General features: G+C 41.3%; 2 protein-coding genes across 3 annotated transcripts in view; one reads left to right on the forward strand and one right to left on the reverse strand.

Moving 5' to 3' along the window:
• LOC129771448 (uncharacterized) overlaps positions 1-14,531 on the reverse strand; it is a 38,858-nt gene extending 24,327 nt beyond the window's left edge. The window contains exons 1-7 of the mRNA XM_055775082.1: positions 14,002-14,531; positions 12,713-12,882; positions 11,910-12,653; positions 5,247-7,337; positions 1,187-1,736; positions 721-1,127; positions 495-661 (exon numbers count right to left, since the gene is read on the reverse strand). Coding sequence (XP_055631057.1) covers positions 495-661; positions 721-1,127; positions 1,187-1,736; positions 5,247-7,337; positions 11,910-12,653; positions 12,713-12,882; positions 14,002-14,368 — 4,496 coding nt within the window. The 5' untranslated portion in view covers positions 14,369-14,531. The remainder of the gene's footprint in view (positions 1-494; positions 662-720; positions 1,128-1,186; positions 1,737-5,246; positions 7,338-11,909; positions 12,654-12,712; positions 12,883-14,001) is intronic.
• LOC129771451 (RWD domain-containing protein 2A) lies at positions 183-13,917 on the forward strand. 2 transcript variants are annotated; one of them, XM_055775091.1, is made up of 3 exons: positions 183-373; positions 427-2,105; positions 12,931-13,917. In XM_055775091.1, exon 3 carries the CDS (start codon positions 12,943-12,945, stop codon positions 13,861-13,863), a length of 921 nt encoding a protein of 306 aa, XP_055631066.1. In that variant the 5' UTR covers positions 183-373; positions 427-2,105; positions 12,931-12,942; the 3' UTR covers positions 13,864-13,917. The 2 variants fall into 2 exon arrangements, with proteins under 2 accessions (XP_055631066.1, XP_055631065.1); XM_055775090.1 differs by lacking the exon at positions 427-2,105 and having other exon boundaries at positions 184-373.
• Positions 14,532-21,599: the final 7,068 nt, after the last annotated feature.

Raw genomic sequence — 21,599 nt, forward strand, 5'->3', positions numbered from 1 at the left:
TTCATAACTTTTTGGATTATTCAGATTAGAATATGGAACAATATCCTCGTAGACAACAGGGGAGCGGTATAGACCGTGTTCACAATTGTTCGCGATTGTCTACGTGGTATGTGGACGGTCCCTTTGAAGTTTGCAAGGTTCATGGCACGTTTATAGCAACATAGAAAAATATAGCAAATACATAAAGCCGTGCGCGTGAGTGATTGACAGTTCTACATTGTTTTGTTTTGATATCAATTGTTGGGAGTTCATATTATCGCAAATACACAATTGAATCACTGTACAAGGGTACAAGTATACTACCCCATTGTAATGGTTTGCAAACAGGCCGTTTTGAGTAGAACCACACTCCCTTGGACGCACCTGAAACAACGTAAGCATCACACATATTTTTCCCACTATCAATGGACGGTCTGTGTGTTTTAGTTATACAGCGATTGTCTGACGAATGATGAATGAATGTGAATGTCGGATTGTATAGTAGGAATACTTACTCCTCAGAGGCTCGTAGTAGTCCGTGCAATGAAAGATTTCCAAAGCTTGCCACCTCCCTGAACTCGACTGGTCCATTGATGATTAAAGGTGTAGCAATTTCTTGTGGCACGGATACGCTCATATAGTTAACGCAGATTTCGTTCAAGTCTAAATTATTCACACGTCCCTACATGAAGCAGATTATTCTGTTGTAAAATATATTCTATGTGTTAAATGCTTTCTCACCTTCACATAAACGTTTCCAGCGAAGTGAACCTGATCGAAGCGATACACACCCGTCAACACCTCGTCCCGATTAGTAAGCCAAACATCACGATGTAATTTCGCTAGGTCGTGACCGTTCAGCCGAATCACGTCCGGTTGCTGGTAGAAGTGTACGTTACCATGAACTTCCAGATTCACGGGACGTTCGTAGCCACTGCTGCTCACAAACTCGCGTAGTTTTGCATAATTCATCCCATTCAAACTGTTCCCGATGTCGATTCCATTGCTCACTGAGAGACTTCCCTCGAGGCGAACTTCCTGAAGGTACTGTCGCTCTCGGGAGTCAGTCAGCAGTACATCAGTGCTCAAGTTTAAGCCGGAAACGAGACCGTACACCGTTACCGGTTGGTACGACACCAAGCCTTGGTCTGGGAAGTCGAGCAATTTTGTAGACATTTTATTGAATCAAAGCGTATGTATTACTTACGAAACACTGCGTTTTCCACGTGCTCTTCACGATTCAGAAAGTACACATCCTCCACTAATTCTTCCAGTTTAACTCCGTTGAAATACCCGTTCAAATATACCTGATCTGCGATAACATTTTCAAATATTTGTGGCGCGGTGAATGTCTGGTTATACTCTGTCAGAAGCCATGAGCTTCCGAATTCGTCTTTGCGTACTCCGTTGATAGATCCATTGAAGAACGCATTCCGAACAGTGATCGGATGCTTTAGAATCAGTGTATCTTCCACAAAAATGTCCTTCTCAACCGGGTCTCTGATTTTCTTCAGCCCTATCAGATCCACACCGTTTAGTGTTGCTTGATCGTGTAGGATCAACTTCCCGACGGTAACATTATAGAAGTTTTTGGGTCCACTCACGACCACCGTTTCTTCGCTGGGGTAATCTTTTCGCAAAGTGTCCGCTAACATCTGCTCGAGATCATACGAGTAAATGGTGGATCCGTTGTGCAGTTCCAAATCTACCACATTCAGGTTGCCACGGATCGTTAACTTGCACTTCTCTAGTCGTACCTTTTAGAGTGAGGACTTTTATCAGTATATAAGTAATAAACACACCCCTAAAGACAATAGCAAATGCAACTAGGCAGAGAGAGAGAGAGAGTCAGTCCGAGCCAATCCTTTGTACAACTAAGAAGCAAATAAATGTTATCCAGAATAAAAGAGTAAACGGATCGTTCTTGTTATTACTGGGCCGGATTCTCGAATACATTACATTGGCGACGAGCCTGGAAGCTTCAGCAGCGCATTACAGCGTGCGGATGTGGCGGTAATCGTGAGAAATCGAATTTATGGCAACAAACGAGACGACACACCGTTCAAAAGGCGTCAAAAGGCAGTCCGAACGTGGAGGGCAGCAATATTGCGGCCCCAACGGAAATTGTAAGTTTTCTCTATTTCGACGCGGAGATAGAGGAGTGGGAACTCTACAAGGAGCGAATCGAACAGTATTTTTGTTGCGAACTAAGTGAGTGGCGACAGGCGGTGCTGATTAATCACTTGTGTTACAAGACGTAGAAACTGCTGAGGGATCTTTGTACACCGGATTAGCCGAAAGACAAATCGTACGCAGATTCGTGTAAATTACTTTCAACACATTTCACTCCACCGGTTGTTCTACACAAAGAAAGAAGGGCATTTTTTCGAGCGATACGACACAATTTTGGTTACGAAGCGGTGAATGAATGGGCGGTTCGAGTGAAGAACATGGCAGCAGATTGCAAATTTGGATAACACCTTCAACATAACCTAGTCAACAAATTCATAAATGGACAGGACCGGAAGGCGTTCGATCGAGTGTGTGAGCAAAATGAAGAGCTGAAGCTGGAAAAAAGCACTAGAGTTAGTTTTTTTATTGAACGCATTCGGAGTGCGTTTCGCTGCATTCAACATCAACTCAATAAGCTTTTCAAGCAGTACGCTAATATTTTTGCACCTGAATTAGGCTGCTACAAAAACGAAACAATTAGGCTCCAATTAGAAGAAGATGTAGCACTAGTGTTTAAGAAACCGCGACAGGTACCATACAAATTTCAAGAAAAAGTGGCCTTGGAACATGACAACATGGAGAAAGCTGGAGTGATCATGAAATGCGATAGTTGTGATTGGGGGACGCCTCTCGTGCCAGTAGTGAAGGCTGATGGATAAAATTAGACTGTTTGGTGATTATAAAGTAACTGTAAATAGCTACATTAAGGATGTCAATCATCCCCTGCCAACGAAAATTTTCGTAAGACTCAATGGGGGAAACAAATTCTCCCAACTTGATTTATCTAAGGCGTAGAATCAGTTCAAACTTGATGACGAGTCTAGGAAAATGTGTGCCAATTCTACACTACAGGGAGTTTATTTGATGTTGAACAACTTGAACACTGATGTTGCCATTCGGTGTCAAGCCTGCGTCTGGTATTGTGCAAAGGGAAATTAACAAGTTGTTGTGTGGTGTGAAGGGCGTCTCGATTTTTTTGGATGATGTCATTGTGACTGGCGCTACAGATGAGGAGCATTTTGGTCGGAAGCAACAGGTGTTCGATATGTTGAGCAGGGCGAGTTTGAAGCTCAATAAGGAGAAGTGCGATTTCTTTAAGAATCAAGTGACTTTCTTAGGGCATGCTATTTCGAAAAATGGTTTGAGCAAAACAGACGAAAGGATTAAAGCGATTACAGATGCTCCAGAACCCAAACCGCTGATGGAGGTGAGAGCATTTGCGGGGCTTGTGAATTATTATGCGCGATTTATTGCTAGTTTAGCGGACATTAAGAGTTCTATGTATAAGTTATTTTGCAAAAGTGCAAAATTTGATTGGGATGAGACGTGTAGCATGGTCTCCAAGAAGATTGAAGAAGAAATTTGCAAGGGATGTAACCTAAGCTCATTTCAATTCGAAGGCAGAGTTGTTTCTTACTTGTTATGCATCCAATACCGGTGTTTATGCGGTGCTAAGTCAAAAAGAAAGTGGTAGAGAACGACCCGTAGTCTTCGCATCGAGAGTTCTTCACCCATCAGAGGTCAATTATAGTGTAATTGATAGAGAGGCGTTAGCGGTTATATATGGTGTGAACAAATTTTTTCTCTACTTAATCGGTAATAGATTTCAAATCAAAACGGACCAAAAGCCCCTCCTCAGTATTTTCAGCCCAAGGAAAGGTATTCCTCCAATAGCAGCAAGAAGAATGCAGCGTTGGGCGCATTTTTTGTCGGGGTTTAATTACGATATCGGATACGTCAAGTCACAGTTGAATAGAGCTGATTTTACTTCGCGTTTTCCGGAGGAATTTTGGAGAATTCGGAAAGAGGAAGACTAATATTTGAACTTCATCAACAATGATGAAGGAGGAATGGTGAATGTATGGAAAGTCGTGGAAGAATCTCAGAGGATGATCAGTTAAGGCTGGTTATTAAAGTTTTGAGGGGATGTGAAAATATCAGTGTCTTGGAGTTTACCCCATATCAAAGTTTTGTCGAGGAATTGTCCTTGGAAGATGGAGTAATTATGAGGGGATATCGAGTGGTGGTTCCACCGGCATTGAGATGTAATGTTCTCAAGAAATTCCATGGATCACATTTGGGGATCGTTGAGAGTAAAAGTGTCACTAGAGGTGGTGATGTTTTAGGCCTCCATAAAACAGATGCGGATATAGAAATTGCTGCTAGTAAAAATTTGGGATTAAAGCAGGATATTCAGAAACAGAATTATTCAGGTAACAGAGACGATAGTTTTGCAGTGGGGAATAAAGTTGTCGTTCGTGATTATATTAACCCCAACAAGGAAGCTTGGGTTTCAGCAGATATCATAGATGTGTGAGGCAAGCGTTACTATTAAGTGCGATTGAATCAGTCTGGTCGACTAATTAAGCGTCATTTAGACCAAATTAAACGTGATTCACGTCAGGAAGTTGAACCACTCAACGATAATGAACGGATAGAAGGGAAGATTAAAACTAAGCATGACTTGCCTCCATCGAAAGACCTTTTCGTACCGGTAAACAGCCTCTAGTAGAAGAACAACACATAGAAGCAGATCAGAACTTTTTTGAGGATGAAAATTATCAAAGCTTTAATGAGGTCGATGACAGTTCAACAGCGTCAACTACGTCCACTATCAATGCCGCAATCGCCTAATCATTCTGCACCATTGAACATTTCTGATGATAGGGATGAAGGACTAGTAGTGGCGGGGTTCGAAAGAGGATGTTGGAGACTGAGAGATAAGGATGGAAGAGTTATAAAAATAACTCTACTTTTATTATTCTAAATTATTTCAGATTTTTTTTGTTAAACTTTCATTTATATTCAAGAATATTTAAAAGCTTAGTGCGGGGGTGTAAAGTGAGGATTTCTATCAGTGTACAAGTGAAAAACGCACCCCTAAAGACAATAACAAATGTAACTAGTCAGAGAGAGAGAGTCAGTCTAAGCCAATCCTTTGTACAACCAAGAAGCAAATAAATGTTATCCATAATAAAAGAGTAAACGGATCGTTCTCGTTATTGTTGGGCCGGATTCTCGAATACATTACATACCTTTGATTTGATCCACTGCTTGGTGTTGCTGGTCAGCAGCGTGCTGAGAGGACGATCCTCAAAAAATGTCTGCTTGGCATTCACGCCGGAAGCAATTATTTCTTTAAAGTGAATTTTCCCTTCAATAACCTGATTGCCGGTTCGTTTGAGTGTGGTCCGGTTGAGTTCTTTCAGGTCAACTTTGTTGATTACAACGGCATCGATGTGTCCGTCGAGCACGGTTAAATCGCCTGTGAATGTTTTTCTTCCGGTGATATATTGTATCTTCCCGGTGTTAGTCGGGATCAGTTCACTCGCATCCATATCATTCAACGATTTGGTGAATGCATGCTGGACTATCAGGGGTTGTTGGAATGTAAAGTTCTGGTCGGATGATGCTGCATTGAGCGGGAGACCATGGAGATAAAGATCGGCGTAATTATACGTACGACTTGCTCCGTAAATGTTTGTGGCATTCAAAATTTCTGTGACTGTAACATCTCCGGTGATTTCAAAATCACCTTCCAGAAAGATGTCCTGTGTGATCGTTGTAATTGGGTTCATTTTACTCAGACTGCTGCTGTTGATTCTACCCTGCAACTGGATTGGTTCCAGCAATTCTACGTTATCGAATGTTTTAGTTCCTGTCATATGTTGTGGTTCTTTGGAATTCAGCATCAGGATTTGCAGCTCACCGTCAACGACTGGGATGTGATTGAGACGTTCGGTCACTTGAAGGGTTTCCATATGCACCGGATTGATGAACTGTACATCCTGCTTCACGGTGAAATCCGGTTTTTCTCCTGTCGGCTCAGTTAGCACCATCAAGTTGAGATCTATTCCCGACAGTCGATTATTTGGGGTTATCAGATTAGATGCAACAATGCTGTCAAAGTGGAAGTCTCCTGTGATCACCTGGTCGCCAACCACTTTAAGTGCATTGCGATCGATGTAGTTTATATCAACCTCATTCAGAAGCCCCGTTAGCTCCAAGTCATGCACCCGAATTTCCTTGAATCTCATCGGATAGTCTGGATCGTCTGCGCTCCGTGCACGCGCTGCGGTAATCGCATCTGCTTTATCAATGTAAGATTTGATTGTTCCTATATCCGTTGAGTTTATCATTTTCGTGGTTAAATTGTTTACTTTCAGTTGATCGACAAGCAGGGTTCTTCCCGTGAAAACTTGATCAACGTCATGGATCAAAACATTGTCAGGGGTGAAGCGGACTCCATCGATAAGGTTTCGCACGTACAGATCTCCCTTTACTTCCACTTCCTTTACGTGCAAATCTACGCCCTCCAAAACACTGAGATCATCCGTTGTGTGCAACAATGTTTCAGCAGCGTAACCATTCAAGAATTTTACATCCAGTTTTCCGTCTACTATCAAACGATCAAGTGTGATAGCCTCAGGTTCATCTGTTTCACTTGCAGCCCTAGCCTGCTGGACCTCATCGTTAATTTTTGTCGCGTCCAGACTCCTTACCAGACCTTCTGACGCAATCACTTGTGGAACTTTTATATCGCCTTTCAATTCAAGACTTTCATCCAGCCTTACGCTGTCATCGATGATGCCTTGCATTTTTTTCACTTTTCTCTTCATGCTCTCCAGCTGATCTCGGACACCGTTCAGATAATCAAATGATCGCTGATCGAATACAAATTTGTCTGTGCGTAAAACGGAGGCCCGCAGGCTCTCCACATTCGATCGCCTCAGCTCCGCATCTTTGTCAATCTTCACCACTTCGTCACCAACTTTCGGCAGGGCGACAAGCTGATTGTATATCTGCTCCAAGTTGATCAGCTTCAGCTGATCCGTCGTTTCCCCGCACCAGGTGATAAACTCGTTGTAGACGTCCTTTAGGCCACTTTCGATACCGTACAGAGGCGAGAATATGTTGGCCGTCGGGCCGTACAGGTTCTTGTTCGCGATCACGATTAGATTGGCGTTGATTATGTGCCGATATGTGCGCATATTCGACACTCCCGCTGCGAAGGCCTGTCTTGTGTAATCAATGCGCGAGGGAGTGAACTTCCAGCCGTCGTATTCGTAGATTTGCAGGGGCTTCCCGCGGCACAAAATGAGCAACAGGAACTCGCCATTCTCGCGCTGTAGAAAGGGGTAAAGGGATGAGATTTAGTTTGGATTTTTTTTGTTAACATAGTGTTGGGAAGAAAAAAGGGAACAGCATTACACAAAATACTTTTTGATGATTTTTTGGAAAACACACAGCAATTTGTATGCAAATTGCAGTGAACGTATTACTCAAAAATGATGTAAACATGCCATTGTTTGTATTCATTTTCAAATTTAAATTACCCCAATTCATTTTTGTTTCAAATATAAGTGATTCAGCTTAGGAAACAAAAAAGTAAACAGTATAAGCATTGTAAATGAAGCGGTGTTCCTGGATAATATATCTCAATATTTAGTATGTTCTCCATGATTCTGATTCATTTTCCATTTTCCTATGTCCTCCATGATTCTCCGTCCATGAATTGTTAGTATTTCTCCGCGAATTCAATGGAATTTTTTCATCCAGTATTGTCCATATATGCTCATTGAGTTTGAGGACTAGGGAGTGGGATGGCCACTCAAGCGTTTTAATATTTTTTGACTGGAAATAGCGCTTCGTAACCTTCGATGTGTGCTTGGGGCCATTGTCCTGTTGGAAAATATAGCCTTTCATATTCATTTTCCTGAGTGACGGCTTTAAGTTTTCATCCAAGACATTGATGAAGGATTCACCAGTTATCTTTCCATCGATCTTGACAAGATTGCCTACTCCATTCCAGAAAAAAACAGTCTCACAAAATAATGCAAGATAATTCACAAATAATGAGGTGGCACGAATAATTCCGGGAAGGGCGTAAGATTCGTGCAAAACTGATGCCCAGGCTTTTTACACACGCTCGAAAACGCCATCGTGGAACTTCAAAGGCTTGAAAGTTTCACGGTTAGAAAGTTTGGTGCGGGTGATTCAAATTTCCTAGAAAATGTTATAAGTTAAGTTGAGACATGGATCTTTCATTACAATCCAAAGAAAAAGTGACAGAGTGTGAAATCGGCCTACAAGTCCATGGTCATTGTCTCCTTTGCGCCTAAGGGAATCGTGTGCCACGAGTTTGTACCTTCTAGCCAGATCTTCAATGCTCAATATACGAAAACAATGCTCCACAGACTGTATCACAAGGTCGCCCTCATCCGACCAGAAATTTTGAAGTCACGAAATCTGCATTACGTGGACATCTACCTAAATGGGAGAAGTGTTATTACTGTGCCTCACTCGCTATACAGCCCAACGTGGACGTTTTTGTTTCTTTGACTAAGAATAGACTTCAAGGAAAAACTTTTGGATACCTTAGGCGTCGTGCACAAATTACGTAACGCTAAAAATCCGGATTTTGGACCCCCTCCCCCCTACGTAACGCAATTTCCTATCTCTAATACACAGAAAGTAACGCAACCTCGACCCCCCTCACCCCCTTATCGCGTTACGTAATTTGTGCACGACGCTTTAGACACCTTTCAAGCGACGTAAAATATCTCACTGAACAGCATCCCTGTCGATGAGTTACTTGGAAATCACACTGGCAGGAGTGTATCGATTCTGGAGGGCGCTACTTCGAAGAGTATTAAGTTTAAGTCAATAAATTTTGTAAAAACATAAAGTTTCATCTGTGGTTCTCATGGCCTAGTGGTTAGCGTTTCGCTTGCCAAGATGGGGGCCTCAGGTTCGATTCCCGTTCGGGTAGGAAATTCCATTGTCATAGATCATTTTTTTGGTTTGGCCTGATTCAGGGGAACTGTCTATTGTGTGGTGGGATGAGCAATGGGAAACAAGTCCTCTGAGCGATTTGACGCCGTCATAAGCGTCAGTGTTGGTGGTATTCGGGATGTAAAACAGCAGTATCACGATGGTCCTCCAGCGAGATAGTGGGGTTAGTCGTAGGCCTTGCAAGCCGCTAAAACACCAAGCAACGAACAATACACTAAAAGATTTGAACAAAACTAATCGACAGACCCAGGCGACGAAAACGGATTAGCGATTGGAAATTCGGGACGTGGATCTCTCGATCTCTCAATATCATCGGAAGTAGGCGTGTGCTTTCCAAACTATTGAAGAACCGCAATTTTGACATCGTAGCGCTGTAGGAAATGTGTTGGAGAGAATCTACAGTACGTACGTTTCGCGATGGTCATACCATCTACCAGAGCTGCGGCAATACGAATGAGCTAGGTACAGCTTTCATTGTGATGGGAATGCGCAGAAGCCTGTGATTGGTTGGTGGCCAATCAACCCAACAATGTGTAGATTGAGGATTAAGCGTCGATTCTTCAACATCAACATCATTAATGTGCACAGCCTGAAACGCGTATACGAACGCTGCCCAAAACTTCACATCAAGATCATCATCGGAGATTTCTATGCTCAGATCGGACTTCGATGAACACCTGAATGGCGTACAGGTAGAGGTTCGAGATAACGATGGAAGCGATTACGTAGGTGCAGTAAATAATGAAGATGAACCACCCCCAACAATAGGTGAAGTAAAGAATACCATTAAATAGCTTACAAACAACAATATTGCGCTAGATGGTGTTATGAGACGAGCGACGCTCAACACGATTTTTAACAGACCCAGTCAATTCATCTGGTTAGCTGATTATGTAGACATTGTCGGCAGAACATCTGGGACGGTAGCAAAACATTACATCAGACGTAAGCACGAAGCAGAGAGTTTGACTGAGCATCAATGCGTCTAAAACCAAATACACGCTAGCTTCCGGATCCGAGCACGACAGGGTCCGATTAGGTAGTAGTGTAGTGATCGACTGCAATGAGGTAGTGAACCACTTTCTCTACCTTGGCTCAATGTTAACATCTGACGATGATACCTAAGGTGACGATGATGATAAGGTGAAAGAGACTTAGAAATCGTGCGAAATGTTCCATGTACAAAACGCTCATGAGGCCTCTACGGGCGCAAAATGTGGACAATATTCGAAAAGTACCTGCGAGCACTCGTCGTTCAAAGACGACGTGTGTTAAGAACCATCTTCGACAGTTTGCAGGAGGACGGCGTCTGCAGGCGAAGGATGAACTACGAGTTCACGCAGCTCACCGGTGAACCCAGTATCCAGAAAGTGATTAAAGCTGGAAGGATACACTGGGCAGGATGTGTTGCAAGAATGCCGGAGAACTATCCTACAAAAACGGTGTTCATCGGGAATCGGACCAGTGTGAAACGAAGAGGTGCGCAGTGAGCAAGATGACCACGGGATGCCCGCGGAATTGGAGAGAGATAGCCACGAACCGAGTGACTTGGAGAAACATTGTGAATCAGGCAATGTTGTAAAGACGTTAAGCTGAAGTGACCAGATGATCCGAGGTCTAACGCGGGATACCCAAAATAAAAATTTATGTATTCACGTTATGTGAACATAAGCCATAATTTAACGAGTCTCATTATTCATGAAATTCTTAACATGTGTCCTTGCAATTAAACCCGATCTGTATTATTTCTTTCAACATATCGGCACATAGTTGTAATTTTTCGGTGGTACATGTTTTGTTTACGCTTGAAAAAAAACTCAGTCAAAGCATTTAAGCCTTAAAAATGCATTTAAAAAATGGACTGATTTCGGATGGCGATGGGAAAAAAACTAGAAAAAATAATTCAATGGAACAATTTTTTCTTGAATTTTATGTTTATTAAGCTTTCAACAAAATGATTTCTGCATTGCTCGAGAATTAATCAAACAAATGGAACCAAATTTTGCGTGTGGAGGTTTTAGGGTACAATAAATGAGTCTATGGTGGTTAGATACTCCTCCCCTTCTCTTGATGGGGCTGCCGTACAAATGAAACACAAATTTCTGCATAACGAAGATTGCCGGGTCAGCTAGTTGAATATATAGATTCTCCTAACAATACAAGATAATCTTCCAATTCAAAGATAGGAAAAAGTACTTCGGGGGGTCTTCGTAGCCACTTGGTTGCGCGTTCGCTTACTAAGCGATCAATCGTGAGTTCAAACTCAGGGTTCTCAATTGACCATCTTTGTGTTGTCATAGAATAACTACGTCCACGTAATAATCATCAGTGATCGGAGATCGATCCACGGTGGAACGAAGATCGATTCATCCATACAACTGCTCTGTTCTGCAAGAGACATCGGGCTGTAGTGCTATAAATAATACAACAATGATCATGTCAATTGTTTCCGCTGTCCGGTCTGTTGAACAATTGAAGAACAGAAAGAACATCTTTACGCTTGAATGGCTACTACTGTGTAATTTACCATAATATAATGGAAAAGAAAAAATACTCTTACGCCTTATCCTGGCTATCACGTCTGTGTAATCAGCATATTGAGTTTCAACAGAAGATAATTCATCCGACACTGGGAAAAAGTTAATTCCTCCATTCGTGAATAAATTTTGATAATTTGTGGCACTGGTTACAGCTAAAATACTAATGAGCCTAAATAAAAAACAAATGGGATAAAAAAGTACTTCGATTCTAAGTGAGTAGAAAAGGATTGTTGAGGTCACGCGGAGTTTTTTTTCATAATCATCAACGTGATCCAAACATAATCTAAAGAAGACAACTGATTGGATATGGAGTATTGAAATCGGTTGAATGCGAATAAAATAATGAAAAAAAAGTAGACCTACCAGTACCGGCAGAAATTTCTTAACCTTGTGCAGTTCAAACTTCTGGAACGGCACAAAGTATCCCTGGTAGAACTTGTACACTATCGAGTGCTGATCGTAGTCCAGTCCCTTCATGCTTTTCCTGCCAGCGCGGGAGTTGCCGGTGACGAGAAAGTGCTCCCGAAGCTCGTCCCGCTCCAGGAAGAAGTACGCGATATTGGACACCGAGTATATGTAAATTTTCTGGTGAAAATCGAACTTCTGCCGTTCGTAGTCGAACCGAAAGATGTCCGAAAAGGTATCCTCGTCGACTGCTTCGTCGTTCATCTGATTGGCGATCGCAATGTACAGCGTTTGTTCGATCGTGAAAGGTTCGATGTGGATCGAGTTGTAGCAGGGAAGATCATCGAAGACGTCAAAGTGATACCCAGACCAACGGTACAGCGGACATACGTTGGCCACGCTTTCGTTCAAATTAGTATACGTGTGTGTTAGATAAATCTGGTTCCCATGAATCCACATGTGGACAGTGTTCTGATTGGATTGGCTAAATTTCTGCACAATTTCGGTGTGACCATCTTCCATTATTCGGAAAACAGGTGAGCCCGCGTCCATTATACGATGCGTTTGTGGCGAGTCCTGGTTTTCTGCGTTATCGTAGTAGTTAACTACGGCTACGAATCCGAACATTGCGTGCGAAATGCAGTCGATATTGCGAGCCAGGATATCGGTGTGTTCCATGTACTTTCTGAAGCTACCTTTTTGCTGAGAAAAAAATGGAATCATAGTGAATTTTGCAGCCATAATTTGCACATCGTACTCACTCTTCTGTAGAACGAAACAACTGTCTGATTGACCTGGCTATCTTTCAGCTTGCGTATGTTCAACGAGGCGGCGAACACTGTTTGCCCTACTTTAAGCAAACAAATGTCGATCGGGAAATTAACGGGCACATGACCCCGTTCGCGAAAGCCTCTCAGATAGAAATGTTCCGCTGTAAAGATTGGACAAAAAAGTTACATAATATATTTCCATGTTTTAGGTACGCAATTCCATGGAAGACGAAAATCTGCAGGTGAATCTTCTGAAGGAGTGTCTACGCAAGCAGTTGGACGAATTTCACATGCTTCTGTCGATCTTTTGCAATCCAGGCGAACTGCACGTCGACGATTACAGTTTTGTGGATAACATTAACTCGTACATTGAAGGTGAAACGGCGCGATTGAATGCAAAATTAGACTACCAATTGAATCTACCTCTGCTGGAGGGGGAAAAAGTGCAAATTCGTATCGAGCTACCTCATTTCTACCCGGGCATAGAAATACCAATTTTTGTTGTTCGATCTGCATGCTTTCCCCGGGATCAGGAACGAATGATAACCGAACGAATTGAGCGGTTCATCGAGCGAGAAGTGTTGGATCCCAGCGAAGCCTATGTGTATCAGGTAATTTCATGGATTCAAGATAACTTTGAAGAGCTGATCAGATTCGAGGAGAATGTTAAACCATCCGATCACGAACATAACGGATCCAACAAATCTGACGATTCGGCTACTTTCGAGAGATTATGGATATACTCGCACCATTTGAAGAGTAAAACAAAACGTCAGACGATCCTGAAAACCGCAAAAGACCTGGAGTTAACGGGCTTCTCGAGACCCGGCAAACCAGCGATTATCTGCGTCGAGGGCCATCAAAAGGATACGCAAGAATTCTGGCGCACTATTCGGCCCCTGAAGTGGCAAAAGATACAAGTCAGATTAGCTGAAACTGAAATGGTGGACACGCCGATTAGTTTCGATGACAATCGTAGATTTGTTGGCTTCCGAGAAGAGCTACTAACAGAATTGAGCAATGAGAACGAAGAGGAAGTGCCTATGAGTATGAGTTTATTCATGAAGTTTTTGGACAGGCATGACAGTGGGTATATTCGGAAAGAGCTCTTCGGTTTTGAACAAGTGGATGGTGTTCTATGAGAAAAGAGCGCGCTTTTGTTTTTGTTTGTTTGAAAATACAATTTTTGAATTCTATTATTTCACATGTGTCCTCATATAATATCAGAGAAATGCCCTGTAAAAAGGCGAATAATAATAGGGCTACGATTATTTGCTCACCTTCGATCGAACTATCACGGGTACTTCTGGTCTTCCTACGTTGAGTTTTACTGTGTCCATTGCCGCCGTGGTCAACAAAACCACGTCGCTTCCGAATTCCATCAGCACCAACCGAAACACGTCGAAATGCTTCAATACGTTGTTCTATTTCTTGCTTGAGCTCGGGCGAGAGTTCTGCATCTTTGCCATTTTCGGCATAAATGTCCTCCATAAGGTTCATGCCGAAAATCTTCCGCATGAGGGAGAAATCGGTTTCGTCGATGGCGTCATCATTTGTCGTCGATGCACACCGTACCGGACAAGTACTTAGTTTGATGGTTGTTAGTAATATTATCACTAATAGACTGTTCAGAATTATCAACATCATTTTGATTTCATCGTTAGCCTTGTAATGGAAGCAGAAAAAATGGTCGAGTATTTGTTCAATCAATATGGTGATCCTGGAAAAGCCGGGAACGGGGAAAGCGACTTGATATTGTGGAGCTGTATACGACACTGTTTGAAGTATGTTCTGACTTGACTTGACCTGAGAAAACAATAGACGAGGGAAACAATTGAGGTCTGGAACGATGTGGTCATCTACGTTTGCCATAAATTCCTCAGTTTTATGGTATGTGGTAGCTAACGTAACGTCTCATAATGTACGTGAATGTATAACATTTAATATTGTATTGTATAATATACACAGACGTTATGAATACCCGTAATTGTTCCCGTGACCAATTGGTTAGCGACACACACTAACACGCCGGAGATTGGGGTTCGATTACCGATCTGGCCGGGAAATTTTTCGTCAAGAACATTTCTTCAGACTTGCATTCGTTGTAAACTACAACGACGTCGATCCACTCTTAATCTGATATACATAATTGTCTGGTATCTAGTGAAGCGGAAATTCCTTTGTAACATGCCTTGGGATATTTACAGAACCAGGAGTATTGGTATCGGCTTCTGTTAGCACTGCTTGAGCTTGGGTAGACTGTACACTTCGTAGTTGCTCTCCGTGTTTGACCTGAACCAGCGAAATTACCAAAGAACATATTGAATGACGTCTGGGAGTAGAAATCCATTCTTAATGTGCAAGTTTCGGTTATTCGAATTTTAAATAGCCTATAACGACACCGGCCTTACAGTCACCAGGGGAAGCGAAGAAATGTTATGGCGGGTTTACATTAGGGAGATCTATAGCTACAGATGGATTTATTCACGTGAAAATAGGTGTAAACGGGTGAGAATAAATATGATACACTTACTCGAGGTATATATAACTTGAATAAATTCAGCATATATAAACGCTTGTGAATTTCTCACTTGTGAGAAATCACTAAAGTTGGATGCAGTTCTACTTCAGGTGAATAAATTCACCGAAAATATGAATATATTCATTATAGAAGTTCACGCTAGTGTAAACGGTTGATGCGATTTCTATAAATCTAATCATGTTTCTTCACATGAATATATCACTAGGCTAAATCCACCCTTAGAACACTGAGAACATTTGACGTACGTCTTTCATTAAGGGTGCCAAATCAGAAAACAGCTCACGTTTTTATGAAATACACTTTGTCCAACTTCCATAAGTCCACCCTGATCCTATTTCGTTGTAACACAAACAATTATAATTTCAACAAGATACATTCACACATTGAACGGATTTCTTAATATTTTTCCATGTTTCCGAAATCGCGACCTTGAGCTTTTCAATCGTGGTGTCCCCTTTTCCCTCAGTGTAGATTCTGCGTACAAGGATCCCCCTAAGATTTTCAACAGGATTCACAGCCTGCTGATGATGAATAGACAAAAAAATTATGTTTGCTTAGTTTCCTTGCTGGTAGGAATAACAGCTGGAATGTGATTTTTTGTGACGATATCCACGCAAAAACGGTAGAAGAGAGGATTCCAGAACATGTATGTAATCCTTGAATGATGTGGAAGCTATTTTGAGCTTTCAGGTTGCGGAGAATCCCGCCCAAACATTGCATGAGCCAAACCTTATTTATGAAAATTGAAATAAATCGTTTCATATTTCAAGTCATTTTTAACACAACTGCTACCATATACAATTTTACACTTACACTTGTGCTAAATTTTTTACAATACACATTCGGTCATTGACATGAAATTTCACGAAGTAACCAACTTTAAAGTTCCAAATTGAAATTTTATTATTACTTGCAATATAAAAATGCCCCCGACTTGCATATATTTGAAACGCCGATTTCCCCCGAGTACCTTGGTTTTGATATCTCTGTTAGGGAACACATTTCGGTAGGAACAAAAGTTTCCCCTACCTTCATGTATTTGCAATGCCGATTTCCCCCAGGCAGCTTGGTTTTGATGTTTCTTTTAGGGAACACATTTCGGTAGGAACAAAAGTTCCCCCTACTTTCATGTATTTGCAATACCGGTTTCCCCCAGGCAGCTTGGTTTGGATGTCTTTGTTAGGGATCCACCGCATGTGTCGTTAATCCAACCAATCAGAAGCGGGTATTTCCGTTAGGATTGAGATTTGAGGGGTTGAGATTTTTCAATTGTACGATAGTTAGTTTGATGACATATATTGTTTTCTTCAATATAAAAAAAAGACGGGTGGGTAATGTCGGGGACATAACCGGAGTGACGTAGGACTATACAAAGGGGACAGCTTTTGTTAAATATATATTTTAAATATATTGTTTTATTTTCTTTTCCTACGTGAATACCTACCTTTCTACCTGAAAAATGGATTAGTTTACTGTTTACTCTTTATGAATATGTTGATGGTTCTGAAAAGAACCTTTGGTGTTGTGTTTTTGTTATCACTTGATATTCACATCTTGTTCGGTTAAACCTTCCTGTTTAGCTATTGCGTTTGCCACTCGCTACAGCTTTCACAGTTGGAAAATTTCTTCCCATCCAGCTTGTGACATGTTGTTCAGTAAATTACATTTAATGCGACGTGCCGGAGAAACACTTTGCCACTCACTGAAACTAATTGTTGCCTTGATGAGCGCCGAACCGAAGCTGCTCTGTTCTTGATGCGGGTTTTCTGATTGTCGTGAGCAGCTTTGCAAGCCAACTCGAGCACTCCGACGGCCGAAACTCTATAATCGCTGTTAGGTATACTGGTGCTCCGGCACCAATCCGTTCGGCCTAGTTACCCTTGCGGAGCAAACAGTGAATGCGACCAACAGGGAACTGGAGACCTGCACGGTTCGAGTGAGACTTTGCCTTTCCCTCAACTTGTCCTCCTTTGTTACGTCCACGATGCCGATGCCGTACAACCACACGGGTTTACGGTTTGAAAGAAAATAAGATATTTTTTTGGGGTCCGCGTGTTTTATACTCTAGCGGTACACACTCACAGGATAGAGACAAATCGGCAGACTCAGCCAGAGGGGCGAGTCCAACGAGACGAACGAATGAGCGTTAAAAGGGAGTGATGACAAAAAAATACATTCATTACGATTTGTTCGCTCGTTGGATTCACATGCAGGCTAAAAAGGGTCCTTTTCAGGATCACAAAATTATCTTCAATCTAAAGAGTTTTTTGTTTTGTTATCACTCGATATCCCCATCTTGTTCGGCTAAACCTTTATGTTTAGCGATTGCATTTGCCACTCGCCACAGCTTTCACAGTTGGAAAATTTCTTCCCATCCAGCTTGTGACATATTTTACAGTAAATTACATTCAATGGCACGTCGCATTACCACCACTCAGTATCGGATTGGAGGTAATTTTAACCTGTAATTGAACATTTGCGATGACAGTGGTACAGTGTCGACTTTCAATGTGGGGTAATAATTTGGACCCCGAACTCTATGTTTACAAAAATGTCCGACTAAATATGTCGCATTACAGGTCCGTCCAATTAGCTAAATGTCGAGATAAGTGTAAATTACTGTACTTTCAATCTAGAAGCAATTTAAGAATTGGTGAAAATCAATAAGCTCAGAACAACTGCCAAATTCACATACTCATCAGATCCTGGCAAACAAATGATGAAAAAATCAATTTGTGTTTTATTATTATTTTGGATAATGTTTTAGAAAGCATTGAACTGTATTTCCTAAACTCTTTTTTGGAAGGTTTAATGGCCCTGAAAAGCGCCTTGTTTTATGGAATGGTTCCAATTTAGAAAACTCAGTACTCGTGGTTTTGAAAAAAAACAGGAAGTGGGTTATATCTATGGTATAACCGCAAGGGTGACGTAGGACTATCGTTGATTTAGAGATCATTTGTTTGAAGTTGAATATGAATTCATTCTGAATGAATGAATATTTAGAGAACTTCGAAAACGAGAGCGTTACGTTGGAGCCACAAGGTTTTATGCATCCAATAATGGATACGGAAATATCCTACTGATGGGGAAGAATAATCTTCAGAAGCTATCCTGTTAATTGCGATTGATTGAAAAATCACAAAACCAAATGTATTTGGTCACAGTGTTTCATGGATAGAAAACATTAAAATAAACTCTTTCACATGAATGTAATTTTAAATTCCCAGAGGAACTGGCAGATTATTTTCAGTAACGATTAGATATTTCCACATTTTCCTCGATACTGGAAGCCCACCAGTGGTTAATGCTAACTCGATAACCATCTGTTAATAGCACTTGATTGAAACATATTTGGTCACAGTGTTACATGGATAGAAAACATTCAATTAAACTCTTTCACATGAATATATTTTGAAAATTCCCAAAGGAACTGGCAGATTATTTTCAGTAACGATTAGATATTTCCACATTTTCCTCGATACTGGAAGCCCACCAGTGGTTAATGCCAACTCGATAACCACATGTTAATAGCACTTGATTGAAACATATTTGGTCACAGTGTAACATGGATAGAAAACATTCAATTAAACTCTTTCACATGAATATATTTTGAAAATTCCCAGAGGAACTGGCAGATTATTTTCCAGCAATGATTAGATCTTTCCGGAACTTTCCCGATGCTGAATGGCATCCTAACGGAAAGAGTTCTGCGCGTGTATGTGTCGATCCTTTGCCGTCCACCTCCTCCAGCACGTTAGGCAACGATGTTGTCTTGTCGATGTCCTCACGAAAAATGAATGTGTCTCACCACCAGAATATCGCTTAAGTATGCTTTTTGTGTGTGATTGAATCGAGAGAAGGTGTGGTTTACGATGGCAATTTGGAAGGCAAACTAGAGGGGAATGAACTCTCTGAGCTCGGAACTTTCGGCGACTGAGCAATAATCGATTGCGGGCGCATACAATATTGGATACGGAAATATCCTACTGATGGGGAAGAATAATCTTCTGAAGCTATCCTGTTAATTGCGATTGATTGAAAAACCACAAAACCAAATGTATTTGGTCACAGTGTTACATGGATAGAAAACATTCAATTAAACTCTTTCACATGAATATATTTTGAAAATTCCCAAAGGAACTGGCAGATTATTTTCAGTAACGATTAGATATTTCCACATTTTCCTCGATACTGGAAGCCCACCAGTGGTTAATGCCAACTCGATAACCACCTGTTAATAGCACTTGATTGAAACATATTTGGTCACAGTGTAGCATGGATAGAAAACATTCAATTAAACTCTTTCACATGAATATATTTTGAAAATTCCCAGAGGAACTGGCAGATTATTTTCCAGCAATGATTAGAACTCTTCCGGAACTTTCCCGATGCTGAATGGCATCCTAACGGAAAGCGTTCTGCGCGTGTATGAGTCGATCCTTCGCCGTCCACCTCCTCCAGCACGTTAGGCAACGATGTTGTCTTGTCGATGTTCTCACGAAAAATGAATGTGTCTCACCACCAGAATATCGCTTAAGTATGCTTTTTGTGTGTGATTGAATCGAGAGAAGGTGTGGTTTACGATGGCAATTTGGAAGGCAAACTAGAGGGGAATGAACTCTCTGAGCTCGGAACTTTCGGCGACTGAGCAATAATCGATTGCGGGCGCATACAATATTGGATACGGAAATATCCTACTGATGGGGAAGAATAATCTTCTGAAGCTATCCTGTTAATTGCGATTGATTGAAAAACCACAAAACCAAATGTATTTGGTCACAGTGTTACATGGATAGAAAACATTCAATTAAACTCTTTCACATGAATATATTTTGAAAATTCCCAAAGGAACTGGCAGATTATTTTCAGTAACGATTAGATATTTCCACATTTTCCTCGATACTGGAAGCCCACCAGTGGTTAATGCCAACTCGATAACCACCTGTTAATAGCACTTGATTGAAACATATTTGGTCACAGTGTAACATGGATAGAAAACATTCAATTAAACTCTTTCACATGAATATATTTTGAAAATTCCCAGAGGAACTGGCAGATTATTTTCCAGCAACGATTAGAACTCTTCCGGAACTTTCCCGATGCTGAATGGCATCCTAACGGAAAGCGTTCTGCGCGTGTATGTGTCGATCCTTCGCCGTCCACCTCCTCCAGCACGTTAGGCAACGATGTTGTCTTGTCGATGTTCTCACGAAAAATGAATGTGTCTCACCACCAGAATATCGCTTAAGTATGCTTTTTGTGTGTGATTGAATCGAGAGAAGGTGTGGTTTACGATGGCAATTTGGAAGGCAAACTAGAGGGGAATGAACTCTCTGAGCTCGGAACTTTCGGCGACTGAGCAATAATCGATTGCGGGCGCATACAATATTGGATACGGAAATATCCTACTGATGGGGAAGAATAATCTTCTGAAGCTATCCTGTTAATTGCGATTGATTGAAAAACCACAAAACCAAATGTATTTGGTCACAGTGTTACATGGATAGAAAACATTCAATTAAACACTTTCACATGAATATATTTTGAAAATTCCCAGAGGAACTGGCAGATTATTTTCCAGCAATGATTAGAACTCTTCCGGAACTTTCCCGATGCTGAATGGCATCCTAACGGAAAGCGTTCTGCGCGTGTATGTGTCGATCCTTCGCCGTCCACCTCCTCCAGCTCGTTAGGCAACGATGTTGTCTTGTCGATGTTCTCACGAAAAATGAATGTGTCTCACCACCAGAATATCGCTTAAGTATGCTTTTTGTGTGTGATTGAATCGAGAGAAGGTGTGGTTTACGATGGCAATTTGGAAGGCAAACTAGAGGGGAATGAACTCTCTGAGCTTGGAACTTTCGGCGACTGAGCAATAATCGATTGCGGGCGCATACAATATTGGATACGGAAATATCCTACTGATGGGGAAGAATAATCTTCTGAAGCTATCCTGTTAATTGCGATTGATTGAAAAACCACAAAACCAAATGTATTTGGTCACAGTGTTACATGGATAGAAAACATTCAATTAAACTCTTTCACATGAATATATTTTGAAAATTCCCAAAGGAACTGGCAGATTATTTTCAGTAACGATTAGATATTTCCACATTTTCCTCGATACTGGAAGCCCACCAGTGGTTAATGCCAACTCGATAACCACCTGTTAATAGCACTTGATTGAAACATATTTGGTCACAGTGTAACATGGATAGAAAACATTCAATTAAACTCTTTCACATGAATATATTTTGAAAATTCCCAAAGGAACTGCCAGATTATTTTCCAGTAATGATTAGATCTTTCCGGAACTTTCCCGATGCTGAATGGCAT

The sequence above is a fragment of the Toxorhynchites rutilus genome, chromosome 2 (genome assembly GCF_029784135.1).
Source record: "Toxorhynchites rutilus septentrionalis strain SRP chromosome 2, ASM2978413v1, whole genome shotgun sequence".
Taxonomy (NCBI): domain Eukaryota; kingdom Metazoa; phylum Arthropoda; class Insecta; order Diptera; family Culicidae; genus Toxorhynchites; species Toxorhynchites rutilus.